Consider the following 21,590-nt stretch of genomic DNA (forward strand, 5'->3'; position numbering starts at 1 on the left):
TAAGTTATTCCCTGGGGGCATATAAGATTTTTCTTGAAGGCTTTGTTGTAGAAACTTCAAAAAAGGCTCATTCGATTGGAAATTCAAAGGGCTAGTGCCCTTTTTAATAGTCGAAAGTGATCTGAAGGCAACTAGCCCCCCCTCCCACACACCCGTCATTCCCCCAAACACATCCAATAAAAAGTTTGAAATAGCCATTTTGTTCAGCGTAGTTGATTTCCAGACTGAAACTTTCTTTTTGAGAAGGACACTCCCACAACCCTCGAGGCAAGGGTTTTAAGTTATGCCCTGGGCCATATAAGGTTTTATAGAAGGCTTTGTCGTAGAAACTGAACAGAAATTACAATAATTAACTAAATTTTGTTCTGGCCTTGGGAAGGCACAGGGGTTTTGTGCCCAACTTATGTCTGCTCGTTTTGAGTTTGACTCGGTTAATTATTGTAATTTCTGTTCGTTTTGGGTTTCATTTATTTATCGATGCTGATATGTGGTAGTTTCACGCCACAGTTTATTGAATTATCTATAAACTGTATCTAATTCTATAAACTGTGTTTCACGCTTAGTAGATTATTTGATTTTATTTTTGCTCATTTTTGTTTAATGGAGTTCTTTACTTGTCTTTGAAAAGTAATTTGCTTGAATTAATTTAAAAAACTTTTTCCACAAACTAAGTTTTTTAAATTAATTTAAACAAAATATCTGTTTTGCAAGGTTCTACTTTCATAACCCAAAATCTTTAAAGGTCACTGCCCTCTAGAGGGAAAAAGGAGTGGAGGTAGATGCTTCAAAATACCTTCCCAACGCATACTTTAGTCCTTAGACCCATCCCTGAAAGTTTAATTTTTCTAACAAAACTACTTTCCGAGATAGCAAAAAGCAGCTCTAATTAGAATTTTACCTTTTGTGCTCCTAAAGAGATGACAACAGCCCATAGTAACCACAAGTTTAAAAATGTGCTTGTAAAAAAAAACAACGGTTTAGTGAAAAAATTGCCATGTTTAGCCAATTCAGAAGTGGTAATTATTATTTGCATTAGTCTTAATAGTAAAATCTTAATATAATAACAAATTTGCAGAAATTTTTTAAAAGAGCCATAAACCCATTAAAATGATGTCTTTTTTGAGAGGTTTCAGGTTCTTTTTAAAAATTAGGTTAGGTTTTAGCCCCTTAAGTGATCAAAATGTAATTTCCTCCATAATTAATTATCATAAAATGGGATTACTTTGTACCACTTTTCATAAACTTTAGTCTGTAAATCATTATGTGGGGTTGATAGTAAGGCAAAGTCTTTGGAGTTCTGCGGCATTATTTCTCTAGAAAAGGTTTCCACTGTAAAATATTTTTTTTTATTCGTTTTTCTATATTTAAAAAAAAAACTAAGGTTTGGACCTATCTTACCCCAGAGTATGGGGTAACTTTTGGCCTCCTGTCTTTTAAGCATAATTTGATAATTCTATTACTGGTAAACTAACTTTGGTCAAAAATTTGTATTTTGAAAATTATTTTGACTGTAAAGAATAAAAAAAAAAACACATGAGACTTCAATTGGTTATGACATGGATTGTTTAATAAGCACTGGTTTAGTACTTATTGGGGGTTAAATGGGCAATTTCAGCTTTTCAAAATCCCAATATCACATTTGCTGCTCCATTACCTTCATCAAGATCATCCAAAAGTTCTTTCAACAACCTCTGAAAGTCACCTTTGGGAAGGCCTGTGCTTCTGGAGCCTTTACCTGATTTGAACCTAAGCAGTATCTTAACAAGTTATCAGAAATAATTACCTTCTTTCCATTCTTTTTCTTTAGCATGGGGAGCAACAGGTTTTCAATTAGTTCTTCAAAGCAAATTGTATCAAACTATCCTGGCTTTGACAAGTTGTATTGTGCACCTTTGGGGCTATTCTCTGTCATCATAGACCTAGGCCTTCACTTTTGAATACAACATTAATAGGATCATCTCCCCAGCTGATCATCTTACCGCACATCATGAGTGAAATTGACATTTTTAAAGTATTGATTACTCTCTCTTGATATTTGCTTCCATGTTTTGTAAGATTTTTTTTTATCCTGGATCACCTGTAAGGTTTGTCTTGTAAAAGGTTATAGACATTTTCAGGGTCAAAACCCTCCAGATTTTGCTTGAGATAGTTGAATTACTCAGTAATAGTGTGAAGCCCTACCTCTGCTTTTTTCTTTTGATGTTACTAACAAATCTTCCCCTTAAACTGTATGCCTTTTCACGTAGCTTCTTGTCCATTCTATTCCTGGTAGATTTCCAGGAAACTTCTTGACTATTGCCACGTTTTGTCTAAATAACTTTTCACTAAAAACCAAAGGCCATACCAGTCCAATGGAAACTCTGATAGATAACACACAGTATGGACCAAGTATTTTTCCTCTTCCCTGTTTAGAACAGTGGGCCTACCAGCGTCTTTTGGATGGTGCTTTCCCAGTTTTCTTGTGAGGGTACTTCTGGGGATTCCATGCTTCTGAGTAGTAGCTCTTTTGGTTAATTTTCCATTCTTACTCTCTCAGAGCATTCTTGAGGATCTGTGGTGTTTAGTTGACAAAGTCCTACTCCTAGCTGTCTCCTTGGATTTCTTGGCATCTGAAATCTTATTCAACTTAAAGGAAAGGCATGCAAGTTGATTGGTACAAAATCATCTGTGGACCAATATTACCTCACCTTACTTGTAATAAGTGATAATTTTAAGGCTCTTGACCATCAGAGGCCTAAATCTTGGTTGTTTTCCGAAATTGTCTCAGTGCTTGTGGCTAAGGCTCATGGCAAACAGCTTATTTGAAAAAAAATTTGAACTAGCTTATCTACAAGTGTAATTATGGAGAACACTTGGTTGGTGGTATAAAAAATGTACAAATTGCAATTTCATTTTTTTTTTTTTACAAACAAGCTAACCTTGTCAGTTGGGTCAGATATTCTTCACAACAATCACATATGCGGAAAAAAAAACAACAACAAATAAACAACATTGTAAGCCTAGGCGAAAAATATGGACTCTTAAATCTTTTTCATTATTTTGGATCAATGTTACTCCACTGGGCCAAAGTAACCCCATTCTATGGTATTGAATTATGAAGCAGCATAAAAATGCATTAAGTAATGTATTCACTTTCAACCTAACTAAATAATGTCAAGAACTGTAAATGTATCATTTGGACTATATTTTTGACCATTAGAGGGGGTGGGGTAGAGTAGAATAGATTAAAATACTTTTAGGAATAATACAACTTATTGTTTTATAAGTTAATATAGTAGTAGTAAAATTCTAGTTTAATGGCTTCAAGCTATCTTTGGAAGTAGTTGAGTTAAGTGAATCAAACTCCGAGAAATGCGGCAAAGCTAGGAAGATATTTTTTAAAGCCCCTACCTCCACTTCTTCTCACTCCAGAGGGCATTGATCTTTGATGACCTTTAACAATGTTTGTGTTGTAAAAATGAAAACTTGCAGAATAGACCTTGTGTTCAAACAAGGCACAAAAAAATTTTCAAGCTTCATACAATTGGTCAATCACAGTTTATAAGGTTTTAAAGATCTGTGAATTTATTTCCTAGAAAAAGACCCTTGATATGGCTTAAGATTCTATTGAAATAATTGGAACTGCATTTTTCAAAAACTAAAGCCATTGAAAAAGAGATTGAAAACTCAAAATTAAGGTACACATTTTTTGTTAGAATTCAGGTAGATAAAGAACTGTAATATATATAATACTCTAAGTCCTTAAAATGAGAAAAGAGTTGACATTATAGTGTGACAATACCCTCCCATGGTATATTTTTGGCCCTGGATTCATTCCTGAAATCTTCCTTCACTCAGGTCAATTACTTTGCAAGATAGCAAGAAACTACTAGACTAGGATTTTACTGGAAACATTCTAATAAAATTAAAGCATTAGCGTTGTATTCCTTATATTTTGCTCTTTCCAATTATCATGGTCTTTTTCCTGACAATGCACTCCATCCTCCCTGATGGTCCCAAATATGGATGGTAGAAAACTATTGTCCCATAAGCATAACCTCTGCTGTTGCTAAAATCCTGGAAAGAGTGGTAAATGACTCTGTCATGAAGCATCTCAAATCTTAATGGAATACTATTGGCCAGCCAACATGGCTTTCAACCAGGAAAGTCAGTAGAAACAAATTTGCTGGAGACTTATGATGTTATAAGAAACCTGTTTGATCAGAGCTTACCTGTGGATGTCTTGTTGCTTGACCTTGCAAAAGCATTTGACAAAGTTCCACATCCACACTTGAACAAAACTTATCGAATGTGGAACTATTTGCAGACCTTGTGGGCAGGATCTCTGCTTTTCTTTTAGATAGAACACAGAGAGTGAGGCTTTTTACTAATGAAGGAGAATCAATCCTCTCTGAGAGATGTGGAGTCACCAGTGGTGTCCTGTAGGGTAGTGTCTTAGGACCTACCCTATTCAATATCTATATAAATGATATCTTTAAACTATCTACAAATCATATAACTTCCTATGCTGAAAACTCAAAGTTTTTTGGTGCAGTAAATCATGAGTCACTACAAGCAGATATTGCCCATATTCAAAACTGGGCAACAACATGGCACATGAGCTTCAATATTGACAAATGTAGTGTTATTCATTTTGGCAAGTCCAACCCAGATTTCAAGTATACTATGGTCAATCCAGCTGTAAATAACATTCAAGAGCTGCAAAGTGTGGATGAATAAAGGGATCTTGGAATCATTGCTGACAACCAGTGTATATTCCATTCAAACTGCTAGAGGACATGCAAAATCTGTCCGAGCATTCTTAAAGAAAACTATATCCAGTGAAAACTCTCCCTATGTTTTTGTTAGGTTCTAAAAGGCCCTTGTTAGACCAGTGCTTGATTTTAGAATGTGCATAGCATCACCAGGATACAGGGGTGACTTACAGCTTATGCAAGGGCTGCAAAGGAGAGCCACAAGGGTAGTATCCAAGAAGAGAAACAAGTCTTATGATGGGCGTCTGAAGGAGCTGAAATTATCTACACTGCATTACCAACAACAAAGAACTGATATACTTACAACATTTAAGCTTACTTCACAAGAACCTCCCCCAAATTCATCTGTCAATGTCCCAAAATATTGGCACTGACAGGAGGGGACATTCAAAGAAGCTGTTCAAGCCATCTGTCAAAATTCAACTCAAAAAATAGTTTGTCTACTGCTGTGTAGTAAACCTTTGAAATAGTCTCTCAAATATAACAGTCTCAGCACCCAATAATGAAGTTTTGAGGAAGATATTGGATGTCAAATGGAATGGTGTTTCCTGGAAGTGCAAGAGGGATACATTTGATGTTCAATCATTCACATCATCAAGTATAGAGCAATTAACAGATCAAGAGGGATCTTAATTTGCTCCAAAGTGCAAATTAACGTAATAGGATAGATACAGAATTAAAAGAAAAGGTAAATATTTAGTGGTTGGGCTCTTCTAAAGAGTACATATAGTAACAGCAGAGTTACCACTCTTCTAAAGGATACTTATTAAAACGAAAAAGAGTAGTACCATTTGGCTAGATTTCTTATTTCGTGCTCTTTCCAAATATCATGGTCTTTTTCAGACAATGGATAGACCCTTTAGGAAACTTGGCTAATCAAAACTAATCTAGGACATATTAAGCCTATAAATTGTTATAGATAAGACTAGGTTAGTTGGGATCAGCTGACTACAATCTTAGAAGACCCCTTTTTTAACATTAAATCTTTAACAAAAGCTATCCTTATAGCCTATTTAAATACAATTATTCTGTTACACAACATTTTTCTGTGATTGAGTCTGTCTATTAATACAATGCTTATCCCAACCTTAAGATCCTGCATCCTAGACTGGTTAGTACTTTCTAAAGTATCGTTGTTTTATTCCCACTCACCAGAAGGAAACACTATGAAATTCTGAAAACTGCTTCAAAACCTTCTTAGATGCTCATCTACGTCATTCCCTAAGGCATTCCAGTAAGTTTACCCCCCCCCCCCCCAATAGTCAAAAACATATCCTGAACTAGATATATGCAATGAATTTTCCTTATGTGACTCTGCTCTTCAAACTGATAGAGCAAAACATTCAGCATATGGAAATTCTATTGCATATAATTAATTTGAAGTAAATATTTTATCATTTGGGGGGGGGGGAATTTTTATTAGTATACCTTAAGAAATGATCTAAGTGTTCTATGACATACAGAATCCCCCCCCCCCACCCCTCAGACAGATGATGTCAAATATCTGTTCAACTGTTTGTCACAAGCTTATGGGGTTTGACATTGATGTTCCGTACTACTACTAATACTAACAACTCACTGCAGCACCAAGCTGCCTGAGGTTATGACAGTTATGCATGCCTCTCCTCCATCCCAATCTATTCAAAGTCTCCCACTTTACAGCCTCCCAGGAAGTTCCCATTTCCTTTAAATCTTTTTTTATGATTTCCTCCCACCCCAGACGAGGATGACCTGCTTTCCGTTTAGCCCTAGACGGTTGGCCGAAAAGGACGAATTTTGGCAATCTGTCACCCTTCATCCGCACGACATGCCCTAGCCACCACAACCTTTCTTTCATTATAGCCCTAGAAAGCGGTATTGAACCACGTTTTTTGTACAGCTTACTGTTGGAAATACGGTCAGTCAGCCGGGTACCCAGAACAATCTGTAAGCAATTTCTCTGGAAAACATCTAGCTAATCTTCATCTGCTTTTTGGAGCGCCCATGCTTCAGAGCCATATTTGACCATTGTCGTCACTGTAGCTTCTAATATTTTAATCTTGGTTTGCAGACTTCTCTTCCTATTCTTCCAAATTTTTTTAACTGTGAAAAAACAAACTGAGCCTTGGCTATTCTACTTTTAGCATCTTCACTGCTCCTGCCGTCTTTACTAATAATACTACCAAGGTAAGTGCAGCTGCCCACCTGATCAATCTTTTCATTACCCATGTCACCTTTTCATCTTCACTTATTCCTACCCTGAGTGACTTAGTCTTCTTAACATTAATTTTTTAACTTATTTTAGCACCCTGAACTTGCAAAACCTCTAAAAGTTTATTCATTTTGCTCACACTTTCATCTAGGATGCTTAAATCATCAGCATAATTTAAGTCCAGGAGACTTTTTCCTCCCCATTTGATTCTGTGGTCTTCCAGTGCCTTTCCTGTGCTCCTTAAGACAAAGTCCATAAAATAATCCATATAAAGGGGGATAGAACACAACCCTGCTTAACTCCTGATTTAATGCAAAATCAGCTAACCTCATTTCCCACCTTAACTGCAGCAGTTTTATTCTTGTACATAGCACTAATCACTTAAATGTATTTGTCTGGTATACCATACAAGGATAAAACCTTTGCTAAAGCTCTTCTATCTACAGAATCGAACGCTTGCTCATAATCTATAAAACTGAGGACCAAAGGTGTTTGACAACTCAGGTATTTCTCAATTATTAATCTAAGAGTGAAAATTTGGTCGACACATCCTCTACCTGTTCTAAAACCGCACTGTTCTTCTCTTAAAACTTTGTCAACAGCATCTCTCAGTCTAAAAAGTATCATATTACTAAGTAATTTGCTACCTACAGAGACCAGACTAATGCCTGAATAATTACCACACTCACTCTTACCACCTTTCTTATAAAGTAGCTTACTAATTAAGGTTTTCCTAAAATCGTTAGGTACTTCCCCTTTTTCAAAAACCATATTCATAATCTTCAGAAACTCATATCCCAGGGGTAGGAAGTATGAAATTAGGTGATATAGAATCTTTTACTCACGCAGAAAGGAAAATCACGTTTTGAACGAGAAACACCGTGTCCATCCTTTTGGAATAAGTTACGCCGGGAGGACTTTGTCTGATGTTGACCTTGCTGACAATTTAGCCGTCCTCTGCAAAAATATCGACCAACTTATGTCTTTACTCGAGATGCTCTCCTCAACTTCCTTCACAGTTGGGATGCAAGTCAACTGGAAGAAAACGAAGATCATGCCCATAGAAAAGACCGCATCGGTGTCACCCATAACTGTTGCGATCAATGGCCAAGCTGTTTATGTGGAAAGGCAGTTCACTTATCTCTGATCAATTATATCATCAAATGGCATACGTGACGCCGAAATCTCGGCCAAATTAGCCAAGGCAAACTCTGCATTCGGACGGCTTCCGAGAGCAGTCTTGGAAAAACCGCAAATTAGTCACCTTACAAAAGCCCGTATCTAAAACGCCACGGTCTTAAGCCTCATGCTGTACTCTTCTGAGACATGGCTGATAACCCGGACACAGCTAAAAAAGGTCGATGCCATCCAAACTATACACCTGTGTTGAGTTGAAGGCTTCAAATGATATAACAAGATTCGCAATACTGAGATCCTGAGGACATATAAGTCAGTGAACCTCTCCACCCAAGTAGAAGCTAGTTCTATAAGATTGTATGGCCGCTTACTTTACCTTCTGCTAATTACCACTGGAAAGGTCATATCGGACTTCAATCCCTCGATTGTCTGGAAACGTCCTCGAGGAAGGCCGCACACCAGATGGGCTGATGTATAAATCAACGCCTTCTCAACCGCAACATCAACCCAAATGAGGCTCCATCCTTAGCCCTGGACAGGGCTACCTGGAGAAAACTGACAGTGCTGTCAACCAGTTCCCTCTACGCTGGCGACCCTGCTGAGCAAGAGCGATAAGTCAAAGCAGAAAGGATGGGGTACATAGACAGGGATTAGGGCTCATGATGAATAAGGTAGCTGCTAGGTCTTGTTTAGACTGCCAAGGTATTAATAATCGAATAGTTATTGCTCATTTTATGACTAAAATGTTCAGGGTATCAGTTATAGTAGTATTTGTCCCTGTAGAACCATGTGACGGAGATACTAGTGACTCAGATGAATTTTACTTACAGTTACAGGAGCAAATAGGCAGGGTCCTAGGTAGAAATATGATGTTTATACTTGGAGATTTTAACGCCCAGGTCGGTAGAAGTAGGGAAAGATCCCTATAAGGATAGGAATTGGTAGAAATAGGGATTGTATCCTAGCTTAGGTAAATTTAGTGTAGGAAAAGAAAACAGTAATGGATACAGACTTTTGCAATTTTGTAGGGATAACAATCTAGTTATGACCAATGCAGTGTTTGGTCATAAAATGGCTCACAAGTTAACATGGTATTCACGTGATAGTAGGACAGCAAACTTTATTGATTATGTTATAGTAAACCGAAGACTGGCAGGATCAATACAAGATACTAGGGTATATTGGAGTGCTGTTATTGATGTTAAAAGTAAAGATCACCATCTAGAAGTGTCTCGGGTGAATTTAAAGCTGAAATTTCGGAAGGGTAATTACAACCTAGGAAGTTATAATGTTGGTAGACTCCAGGATGAGAATTTGAGAGAAACTTTCCAGGAACAGTTGAATACTAAACTAAAGAGTTTAAAATTTGACAATGTAGAAGATTATTGAATAATTTTAGAAAAATAATTTGTGAAGTTGCTGAAGGTGTCTTAGGTAAGAAAGCTAGAAATTATTTTTCTAAAATTATTCAATCATCTTCCACATTGTCAAATTTTAAACTCTTTAGTTTAGTATTCAACTGTTCCTGGAAAGTTTCTCTCAAATTCTCATCCTGGAGTCTACCAACATTATAACTTCCTAGGTTGTAATTACCCTTCCGAAATTTCAGCTTTAAATTAACCCTAGACACTACTAGATGGTGATCTTCACTTTTAACATCAATAACAGCACTCCAATATACCCTAGTATCTTGTATTGATCCTGCCAGTCTTAGGTTTACTATAACATAATCAATAAAGTTTGCTGTCTTACCATCACGTGAATACCATGTTAACTTATGAGCCATTTTATGACCAAACAGCGTATTGGTTATAACTAGATTGTTATACCTGCAAAATTTCAAAAGGCTGTGCCCATTACTGTTTTCTTTTCCTACATCAAATTTACCTAGGCTAGAATACCATCCCTATTTCTACCTATTCCTATCCATATAGGGATCTATCCCTATTTCTACCAACTTGGGCATTAAAATCTCCTAGTAAAAACATCATATTTCTACCTGGGACCCTGCCTGTTTGCTCCTGTAACTATAAGTAAAATTCATCTGAGTCACTAGTATCTCCGTCAGGCAGTTCTACAGGGACATATACTACTATAACTTATATCTTGGAACTTTTTAGTCATAAAATGAGCAATTAGTATTCTATTATTAATACCTTTACAGCCCAAACAAGACTTAGCAGCTTCCTTATTCATAATGAGCCCTACTTCTTGTCTATGTACCCCATCCTTCCTGCTTGAGTAAAAAAATTCTATATCACCTAAATTCATCTTTCCTACCCCTGGGATATGAGTTTCTGAAGATTATGAATATGATTTTTGAAAAAGAGGAAGTACCTAACGATTTTAGGAAAACCTTAATTAAGCCACTTCAGCACTTGATGATGCTCTTCTAGCAACAAGAGTCGAAATCCTGTACAGACAATCTGAAGCCTATACCTCCGACTCATTATATATTCATGCCTACGAATATTATGCTACTACGGGGAGGCAGCCCATAGTAGATAAATTAGCTAGGAAGAGATTTTTCAGCACGAAAATGCACGTCAAGACAGACCAAGCCCAAAAAAATTGTTTATTAATCAGAATCCCGTGCGAATGCTGTGTTGTTTACTAGGCTATGATTTCCTCGAGGGGCGCCACTTCTGAAGTGCGCCACTCTTTTTATTTATCCCCAGTATAAATAAAAAGACCCTGAACAGTCATCTAGAACCGATCCCCTCCCCTCTTCTCTATGTACCATCAACTGAAATGAGAAAGCATATCCTTCATAAATTCTTTGAAAGAAAAGGAACTGTCTTTTTCTAAGGTGATAGCCCAAAGGAGGATCATGAAAAGCGATAAGTTCTCAAAGCAGAGTTAAAAAGCTGATAAGAGAATAGAGAGGTAGATTTAGTGATTTGAAAAAGGTGCCATTGTCCAAAAAAATGTGACGGGAATGAGTGTTCTGTTTGACTACTCCAATGTCCATTTAATAAAAGTACTAGATTCTCCCCCAATTAATAGTTTATTTGTGTCTTCTTTAAGGGTGTTCTAGAGGTTGATAGCTCTACTGAAAAATAAGTGCTTTTGCATTTAGGATTCGCAAAACCTTATGGTCCTTGGTTGAGTTTGTGGTTGATAATGGGAGGAAATCATGAAATGTTTGCTTAGAAACGATCTTGCGAGCAGTGATTAATTCCCCTTGTTTTCTTCATGTCCCTCATATTTAATTGGCTGAAGAAGAGACAAGAATTGTGATGGGAATTAAATTCAAACTCATCATCAACAACAGGATATCATTCAAAGAATATTTTTCAATTTAGTAGATGTTTCATCACATTAGTAATATATTTCAGACTCTTTGGTTTTCTCTTGTAATATTCAACTGTGTTGCCATGCTTTGTATTAATTCATATTAATTTAATTTTTTCTACTGCTCTGCTATAGATCCTTGCAATATCTCACCCTTATTTACTATTTCAAGCCCCTAGCAAATATAGTGGTAGTCTTTGAAAACTTTTAAAATACTTATTGGTTAAATCTTTTGGCAAAATTATATTTTGAGGGGCACAATGCCACATGTCTATAGAGGGCTTGCTCTCAAAATTCTGTAAAAGCACTGTACTGCTGATGGAAGTTTGGATATTAATGGTAGCTTGTTGACTTGAGAGAATATTCATGCGTTTTTGATGTAACACGAACTTAGGCAGTAAAAACCTTGACATTCCTTTATATGAATGGTAGGCCTTGTGTATTATGTATTGTTGCCAAACTTCTGTTTCTTTAGAGTTTTGGTTTTTATTGAGAAAGATTGTTGTTCCATTTTAAATGTTCATTACTCTCAATTGTATGATTATACTCCTAATGACACGAAGCTGTTTGACATTATAATGTATAGCATAATTCCTTCAAAGAGTTGTACTGAAAAAGTAAATTTATAGAGCTGATTAAATAAGCCAGAATATGTGTTTTAAAAATAAACCAGAGTGAATTTCCACTAATTTGTTTGTTTTTTAATAATAGCTTTTTCTAAGCTGTTTATTTTTTATTTTTTGTTAAGTCTGTATAATACCTTTACATTGGCTAATATAAGTGCGAGTGAAAATTGTTGTGCTTGTTTCAGTAAAAATGGACAATGATATAGAAGAGCCTATTGGACTGGCTTGTGCAAAAACAGAGTTCAGTGAAAAAGATACGCTCTTGGCTGCGATTAGTAAAATAGATGAAGACAACTTTGAAAAACGTCTTCAGGACCTCACAACAACTCTGAATCTTTATCAAGAGCAGCCACATTTACTGGATCCTTCCCTCCCAGAATTCATTGGTCAACTTCTGCTGCTACTGACAAAAGATGTGGAACTAAGGAGGAAGGCTTCCAAATTTATTTATGTACTGATGAAAGTTCGTGGCTTCAAGCGAGCTTTAAAGTGTTTTCCTCATGAGGTAAGTTTACCTTAATAATAATAAAAAAACTTTTGGTTTCATAGGCGCATTCATTTTAAATCTTTTTTTAGTAGAGAGGTTATTAATGTGATTATGGGAAAATTCACAAAGTTAAGGTTCAGGCCACAAAGTTACATTACCTTTGGCACCATGGTTGGCGCTTCAAATGTCAAGGGGGGATAGACTCCCAAACTCTCTGCATAGTATTGGAAGCTGTTTCTGGGTGCAGTTTTAATCTCAGCAGTCCATTCCACAGTCTCATGGTCAGACACTGGGCAGGACAATCAGTGGCTGAATGGAGCTGATTGAATTATTAGTAGATGAAATCTATTTGTACCTAATACTCTCGGGGGTAGTATTAAAATGTTTTCTCCACTGCCTTTAGGGAGAGTAATAAGAATTTTTAATACTTTTGGGGGAGGGGGGGGGTAGACACAAGAACAGTACCTTTCATTCCAACTTCACAATGCTTCTTACTAATTATATAACTGTGTGCTTTTTTCTCAGGTCTTTCACTTTGTTCTGTTGCTAAGGTACTATTAAACTATTATCTTTTGATATCAGGATAGTATGAGGCAAATTTAAAAATTTTGCCAACAGCAAGATTTAGTCCATTCAAAAACCAGACTTGTGTGTTTTTTTTTTTTTTTCAAATATTAAAACTGTTGAGCCTCAAAATTAACAGAACTGGTTTTTTTGAGTAGCCTACTTATACATATATAAGTTTTGATTATATTGTCTAGTCTTCTCGCTATTGTGCTCTTTAATAATAAAAATGCATATCTGTGTAGCTACAATTATTGGATTTTTAATTGAATTTGTTTTCTTTATTGCTCATCCTTCACCATTTCTTTTTTAACCTTTTTTGGGGTGTTATTGGTTCTCTTCCTGTGTTTCTGCCTCTTCCAGTGATTGCATTTCTAAATAATTACTCCTTAAGAGTCCCTGATAATTGATCAAAGGACCTAGCCTCTAGGAAATATAAAAAATTTGCGTCTTTAAGCTAATAATAGGACAATTAATATGAATTGTAAACCATTTGGATTTTTTTGTCAGTAATGGCATCAAGGCAACTCTTTTGATTTCCAGAGAATAAATTCGGCTATCAGTTATTTGAAATATTTGAAATGAAAGAAATATTTGAATTATTTGAAATTAAAGAAAATTGCATCTTAGCATTCCATCTACTATGAAAATATAGCTTTTGCTTGGAGTTTTGGCAAGGGTCTGTTTGAAGATGTTAATCTCCTGCTTCATGCTAATCTTATTACAATGTGAACTGTTATTTGATTTTCCTTCTTATTAACCAAAAAAAAAACTTTTTGTACAAAATAAGTTTTTCAAAAAAAAGTAAAGAACTCCATTAGCCTAAACCAAAAACGAACAAAAATAGAGTCAAATAATCTGCCAAGCAACCAACTACCACAAATCGGTATCAATAAATAAATGAAACCCAAAACAAACAGATATTAAAATAAGTCAAACTCAAAAGGAGCAGAAATTAATCTGAGTAGGGTTCCAAACCCCTATGATTTCTAAAAGCCAGAATATAATTTGTACTTTACTGACAACAATTCAAATGAATTTACTGAAAAAATGTGCATTGTCAGTTTAATATACATATACTAATATTTATTCCTTAAAATATTAATAAATTTTTGATTTCTTAAAGTTATAAAAGTGAAAACATTTAAAAGAATTTTTTTTAGCCCTCTAAATTCCAAATTGAATGCGTCCTTTTTGAAGTTTCTACGCCAACGCTGGCAAAGACCTGTTTTCCAGAACATTCAACTATGTTGAACAAAATGTCTATCTCAAAGCTTTGATTGGATGTGTTAGGGGAAGTGGTGGGCGTGAAAGGGGCGTTAGTTGCCCTCCTATAACTTTTAACTATTAAATAGGGCACTAGTGCGTTCAATTTTCAATCAAATGAGCCGTTTTTGAAGTTTCTACGACAATGCTTTCTATAAAACCTTATATGCCCCCAGGGCATAACTTAAAACCCTTGTAATGAGGGCTGTGGGGGAAGTGTCATCCTCAAAGACATAATTTCCGGAGTTCTCAACTACGTTGAACAAAACGCTTATCTTAGAATTTTTATTGGATGTTATTGGAGAAATGGTGGGTGTGGGAGGGACGTTAGTTTTCCCACAATCGCTTTTGACTATTAAAAAGGGCACTAGCCCTTCGAAGTTTTCGAATTTTCTATGACAACGCTCTCTATTGGAAAGGGCACTAGCCCTTTAAATTTTTAATCGAAGGAGCCCTTTTTGAAGTCTACGAAAACGGTTTCTATAAATAAACCTTATATGCCCCCAGGGCATAACTTACAGCCCTTGCCCCGAGGGCCGTGGGGGTTATCATCTTAAAAGACCGAATTTCCAGAACTTTTATCTACGTTGAACAAAATGAGTATCTCAAAATTTTGATTGCATGTGTTCGGGAAAATGGTAGGCGTGAGAGGGGGGTTACTTGCCCTCCAATTACTTTCAACCATTAAAAAGGCCACTAGTCCTTTAGATTTTCTATCGAATGAGCCCATTTTGAGGTTTTACGACAACGTTTTCTGTAAAAAAAAACCTTATATGCCCCCAGGGCATAACTTACAACCCTGGCCCTGAGGGCTGTAGGGGGAGTACCATCCTCAAAGACATAATCTCCAGAATTTCAACTACGGTAAGTTGAACAAAATACCTAACTCAAAATTTGGATTGGATGTGTTTGGGGAAATGGTGGGTGTGAGAGGGGGTTAGTTGCTCTCCAATCACTTTTGACTATTAAAAAGGGCACTAGCCCTTTCAATTTCTAATCAAATGAGCCCTTTTGAAGTTTTCACGAAAACTCTTTCTATAAAAACCTTATATGCTCCCAGTGCATAACTTACAACCCTTACCCTGAGGGGTTTGGGGTGGTTGTCATCCTCAAAGACTTAATTTCCAAAGCTTTCAACTACGTTGAACAAAATGAATATCTCAAAATTTTGATTGCATGTGTTTGGGGAAATGGTGGGCGTGAGAGGGAGGTTACTTGCCCTCCAATTACTTTCAACCATTAAAAAGGCCACTAGTCCTTTAAATTTTCTATCGAATGAGCCCTTTTTGAGGGTTTACGACAACGTTTTTTTATAAAAAAGAACCTTATATGCCCCCAGGGCATAACTTACAACCCTTGCCCTGAGGGCTGTAGGGGGAGTTCCATCCTCAAAGACATAATCTCCAGAATTTCAACTATGGTAAGTTGAACAAAATACCTAACTCAAAATTTCGATTGGATGTGTTTGGGGAAATGGTGGGTGTGAGAGGGGGGTTAGTTGCTCTCCAATCACTTTCGACGATTAAAAAACCGCTCCAAAAAAAACTTACATCCACTTATATCAATGCATTTGGGTTTCCATTTCACAACAAAACAAAATATATAAAACATATTAAAAATATAGAACTACTTGAAAAAAAAATAAATATAATTCATAAACCTGCAGGCAATGGTATCTCAACTGCTCACGTTAGCCAGACCTTTCAGCAATATCCCTACTGTAAAAGGAAGTAGAGTTTTAGGCTGCTGTTTTTATTTGGTACCCTTTATATCCATGGTTCCAGGTATGTATTGTAAAATTACATTAAGTAGTCTTTTGAGGTAGTGGTACTGAAATACTTTAAGTCAAACAGTTCGTGATAATGAACTGTAAGTAAGGAGGGACCTGGCCCAACAGTAACCGAAAGTTTAAAAAAAAGGAATTTTGATAACAATTGATACGTCAAAAGAATTGACTTTTTATGCTGATTGTAAGAATGTTCAATTTGTTCAGTTTAATGTTACCCATCAAAAGCTACGAGCCTGAGAACATTTCTTTTTTTGTTTTTTTAGAAAAAGGGTAACACCCCTGTAACGTCAAGTGATCTTAATGAAAGTCACACAATCAGATTCAGCATATCAGAGAACCCTACTGTAAAGGTTTCAAGCTCCTATCTACAAAAATGCAGAATTTGGTAATTTTTGCCAGAAGAAACATCACGGTTGCGTGTTTATTTGTTGTTTTCTTCAAGGGGTGATCGTATCAAACCATTGGTCTTAGAAGATCGGAACAGGGCCAGTTTGAACGAAAATTAAAAAATTTAGTGCCATATTTAAGTGACCAAAAAGATTGGAAGGCAACTACCTCCTCTATCGCCCTTTTTTTCTCTCAAAGACATCCGATCAGAATTTTAAGATAGCGAAATTGTTGTGAACTTTGTTTATGCGAATTGACTCTGTGGTTTTACCTTTGAGATGATGTGGTGTGGAATCCGTGCCGCATCGTGCTTTGTGGACCCCATTTTTTCTGTGAATTTAGTCAAGTTTTAAGTAAATGTAATTTTATTGATAAGCTCCGGTAGTTCAGGATGCAACATGTTAGGCGAAACATATTTTACAGGAAGACAGAACAACTGATAAATGCATCTAAAGTTTTGTGGCTATTGTTCATTATTAGTTGCTTGTACCAGCAATTGTTTCTAGGCCTACGAGTAGGGGAGAAAACGATTTTTATGCTACAAATTCCAATTTCAAGCAATTTCTACTACTGAGTCAAAGAAACACAACGCATTTTGGGAAAATGAGAAACTTCGAAATGCCTGGAAAACGAGATTAAGATGGCAATTGGATTAGATTTATCGATCAAAGTTGTCGATTTTACAGAGATGGACTTGGCAAAATTTCATTTAACTGTTGCACGATATTTAGCTATAATTAGTAACTATTGAGGATTTAGTAGCTTTTATATCGAACATACCGTGTATATTGTTGCTTTGTTTCTTCCTTCATTTTTTTCTTTTTTTTTCTCTTACTTTTTACTATTTTCTCTTGGTCTCTTCACTTTTGACACATGTCTTAATGTGTACATTCTTTTTCCTCTGTTCACTTTTTCATGAAAGTTTGTTTTTTCTCTAGGAGTTTCTTTTATTCTGTGTATCGAAAACAGTTCATATTGAAGAGGATCTCGTCTTCAAGATTTTCCAGTGCATTGTTCAACCAGCAATGGAGAAAATTGATAGAACCCGAAATGTTGCCGGATCTGTGTTCTGCAAGCTATTGAACAAGTATGTAATCTATATTCTTAAACTTCCTTAACTTTTTAATAGAGACTTTACCGTACTAGGCATTAGACACTATACACTTTTTAATTAGACACTATTCAATACAAATATTGGGGAGCTATATGATGTTTAAATATTAAATATGTTTATAGTAATTGGTTCTAAGTATGTACAATAGAATTATATATATATATATATATATATATATATATATATATATATATATATATATATATATATATATATATATATATATATATATATATATATATATATATATATATATATATATCTTTCAATAATATTCGAATATTTAGAGTCAGCTGTAAGGTTACGAAAAAGAGCACAGAAGGGAATTTACTGCACGAACCAGGCACCACCATCAATGGCAAAGGGGCCAAGTAAATTCCCTTGTGTGCTCTTTTTCGTAACCTTATAGCTGACTCCAAATTTTGTTGTAGAACCTTTTTACACTGCAGAGTCCTTATTCTCAGGGACTCCTGAAACTCATTATTCTACTTGCTACAGCAGAATCATCAGCATGTTTTGAGATAATTTGATGTTCCTGTATAAAGCTGGGGGGTGGGGGGTCAGATTCGGGCCCTATTGCCCTGCAATTGTGTAAACCATAACATGTTCATGATCCCGATTTAAAAAAAAATAAAATGAGTAGTCTAGAAAATCCCAAAATACGAAATGTAATCCAAATCCATGAACATTTATAAAATATGGACATAATGTATTTTAATTTTGGATTATTATCCTGCAACATTAACATCAAATTTGTAACAGCAAGGTTGAGAATTTTTAAATACCAACTTAGGTGGAAATCAAGCACCATTTTTGAAACGTGTATTTATATTATACGATTTGATTTTAAACTTTTACGATCCAATATCCGCCTGAAGGTCGTGTCTAGCATTTGCCCGCTTCTGAGGTTATTGCCGAAAATCTCTTCCTAAGCTGATCCCAAAAGGAGAATTTGCTGAGAAATGTCGTCCCGGAGGATCGAAATGTGATTGAATTCTCCTTTGAATGCACCTTCGTAAAGGTTTTTTCCAGATTAAAATAAATAGATAAAAATGCTGCGTAAGATTCACGCTGAAAAACTGTTCAATTGACCCCCCCCCCCCCCCAAAAAAAAGATATCACAATGCCGGCCTAATTTAATTTAATGGATCTTGAAAGAGACGGCACACGGCAATCTTAACCAATTCGGGTTCTGAATTGTTCCAGAAATGGAAAAGGATGTGATTTGTAGATAAAAACCTAACTACAAAAGATTTCAAATTTCAAGACATTTTGTATATTTTTTTGAGGATAAATTGAGTAGGGAGTTTAGACCTTGTTCATATTTAGCCAATCAGCCTACATATTTTATGATTCTTTATGGCTCGAGCGCTTTCCTTGAAATTTCAACTTATCTTTCCTTCCCTCTTCCAAAAACCCCGCAAAATACCTCTGTAATTAGTTTTTTTTTGCTAGTGCTTAAATGCCATAATTTTCAACTAAGTCGAATGTATGAAACGAATTCTGGTCGATCGACTTGAAACGTAAATTCCAGCAATTTTTGTTCTTTGAAACCCCAAGTGTTTAATTTTTTGGCTAAGAAAAACGCAACTTTCTTATAAGAAGAAATACCAAGCCTTTTTGGCCAAACTTTTGATCATAAATTTTCGAATATGAATACAATGTAACCTAATTGAATATACAGAGATCTCTGACTCTATTAGATTTAAATTCTTGTGAAGAAATTTTGTGACTTCAACAAATTTTCACTCTTTTGCGACTTCACAAAATTTCGCGGTTTTGAAAGGGCGGGATTACTTTTATCCCCAGACATAAGGAAGGATGTAATTGGCTCGTGAAAATATGCCACAAAACTAAACCAATGGAATTAAAGCACATGTTTTAACACGGAAGTATAGAACAGTAAACTATAGAACACTGAACAATAAATAGAACAATATATTAATAGCGCTCAGCGATGTAACAAACCGAAATATGTTAAAAAAAATCTTCCTCTCACCTGAGTATCATTTTTTTTTAGCCAATAAACTAATAACAATAAATTATGAGCAATACTTTGAAAAACATATTTTAAATTTAGTATCTTTTGTAATATGTAAGAATTGTAGAAAAACAGACGGTTGTTTTTTGTTTTTTTTTAGACTGGTTTAGTTACTAGAAGCCTAAAAAAAGCTTAGATTTTAATGCTGTCTTACCTCTTTTTTACGCCGATGATCTCCATTCAACAGCTAATTTTATATTGAAAGAAATATCAATGCAAATATATCCTCTGCAATGGGTCATGTCTGTCTTGTAAGACTTGGAACCAAAAAAGATGCCATAATTGAAAAGTGAAGCATATCAGGTTGTTTCAATTTATTAACTAACAAATAGTAATACTGTTCATTTTTGTTATAATTTGAACGTATGGCACTAGTAATATTTTTGTAAAAAAGTAAAATTTCACTTTTTTTTGGCTTACTAATGTGATTTTGCAGGCTCATGTGGCAAGCACGAGTTTATTATCATTCTTGAAGAAAGAGAAGAGATCGAAAGTTGTTCCGATATTTTGTGATTCTATTATAGAGATCTTCAAAGAAAACTCAAAAAATGATCGAATAATTTTACAAATATTTCCGTTCCTTGATCGAGTTCTTGGCTCAAGTTATGTAGATACAATTTTGGAAGATGAAACAAACCGTTTTTCCTCAGAAATATTGGAATCGACAAAAGCTGAGATATTTAACAGCTCTAAACCACAGAAAATAATTGCAAGCATTGACGTCTTCTGTCAGCTAGCTCATGCTCATAAAAATATTGCCAAGAAATCGCTTGTCCAACTGTCGATATTGATGTGTCACAAGTTTCCAAGAGTTAGAAAAATAACGACGAGTAGACTATACGAGACACTGGTTCTCTATTCAGATCGCGACGTTGTTCCCGTTGAAAATGTTGAAGAAGTGATGAGTATTTTGTGTGAGACCAATTGGGATGTGGATCTCGATACGCTTAGAGAAGTTAGAAATAATTTGTGTATGCTAATGGATGTTAAACCTCCAGTGAAGAAAGTAATATCTTCTCGGTAAGAAGCAGCTATGAACGCTGGCAAAAAAGTAGACCACACTCAAGGTGACTAATTTGAAGGAAGGGGGAGGGAGGCTAGGGAAACAAGCTTAGTGAGAAAGGAAGGGATAAAAAAATGTTTTGCTTGTTATATGCTGTTATATGTTTATAAATATCTTGAAAGTGTTTGGATCTGTTGCTAAATAGTGTACTAAATAATTTTGAACTACTGCAATCTGAAAAGTGAAAAAAATAAGATCTTTGTTGTAACCAGTGGTTCTCAAACTTACTCCACCGACAAAAACTTTACTGCAACTCTAAATGCCTGCAATTGACCGGAAAACACGAGAAACAAACTGAAAAAATACGGGAGTTAGTGGGGGGAGGGGCTAACAAACAATAAATATTCATTTGATTTTTCTTGTTTTTTGTATGAATATTGTATGAGCGAAAGTAAAATAAACAATGTTTCTAAATGTTGATTTAATGTGAGAAGTGAGACGTGAGTGACTAGGAATAAATGAGGCGAAAAGGTGAAAGTAGGCAAGAAGAAAACCGATCAAGGTGATAGCTTTACTTACCTGGGTAGTATTATTAGTAGAAATGGTGGATGCAATGAAGATGTAAAAATTAGAATAGCCAAGGTAATTCTTTTTTTGTTGTTGTTCAAAAAAGATCAGAAGAATAGGAAGATAGGCTTACGTGTTGAGATTAGAATATTGGAAGCCACGGTAATAACAATGGTCAAGTATAGCTCTGAACGTAGAGGCTGAGGACAGAAGGATTGTCTAGACAGTTTTAGGTACTGTTTGATGCACCGTATATCTAACAATTAGCTATAAAAAAATCAGGTTCAATCCAACTTCTAAGGGCTCTGATGAAAGAAATTTTAATAGGGCTAAAGCCGCGTTTAGCCCTTGAAAGTGTTAAGTTTGAAAG

General features: G+C 35.5%; 1 protein-coding gene across 2 annotated transcripts in view; it reads left to right on the forward strand.

Annotated features, from left to right (window-relative positions):
- Positions 1 to 21,103, forward strand: part of LOC148947026 (uncharacterized) — a 48,435-nt gene extending 27,332 nt beyond the window's left edge. For both annotated transcript variants that reach the window (XM_089096823.1, XM_089096822.1), the window contains exons 2-4: positions 12,188 to 12,507; positions 17,434 to 17,582; positions 20,087 to 21,103. In XM_089096823.1, the coding sequence (XP_088952949.1) occupies positions 12,193 to 12,507; positions 17,434 to 17,582; positions 20,087 to 20,123 (501 nt within the window). In that variant the 5' untranslated portion in view covers positions 12,188 to 12,192 and the 3' untranslated portion in view covers positions 20,124 to 21,103. The remainder of the gene's footprint in view (positions 1 to 12,187; positions 12,508 to 17,433; positions 17,583 to 20,086) is intronic.
- The last annotated feature ends 487 nt before the right edge of the window (positions 21,104 to 21,590 follow it).

This window comes from Artemia sp. Qi Xiang Cuo, chromosome 11 (assembly GCF_049724085.1).
Source record: "Artemia sp. Qi Xiang Cuo chromosome 11, ASM4972408v1, whole genome shotgun sequence".
NCBI lineage: Eukaryota > Metazoa > Arthropoda > Branchiopoda > Anostraca > Artemiidae > Artemia > Artemia sp. Qi Xiang Cuo.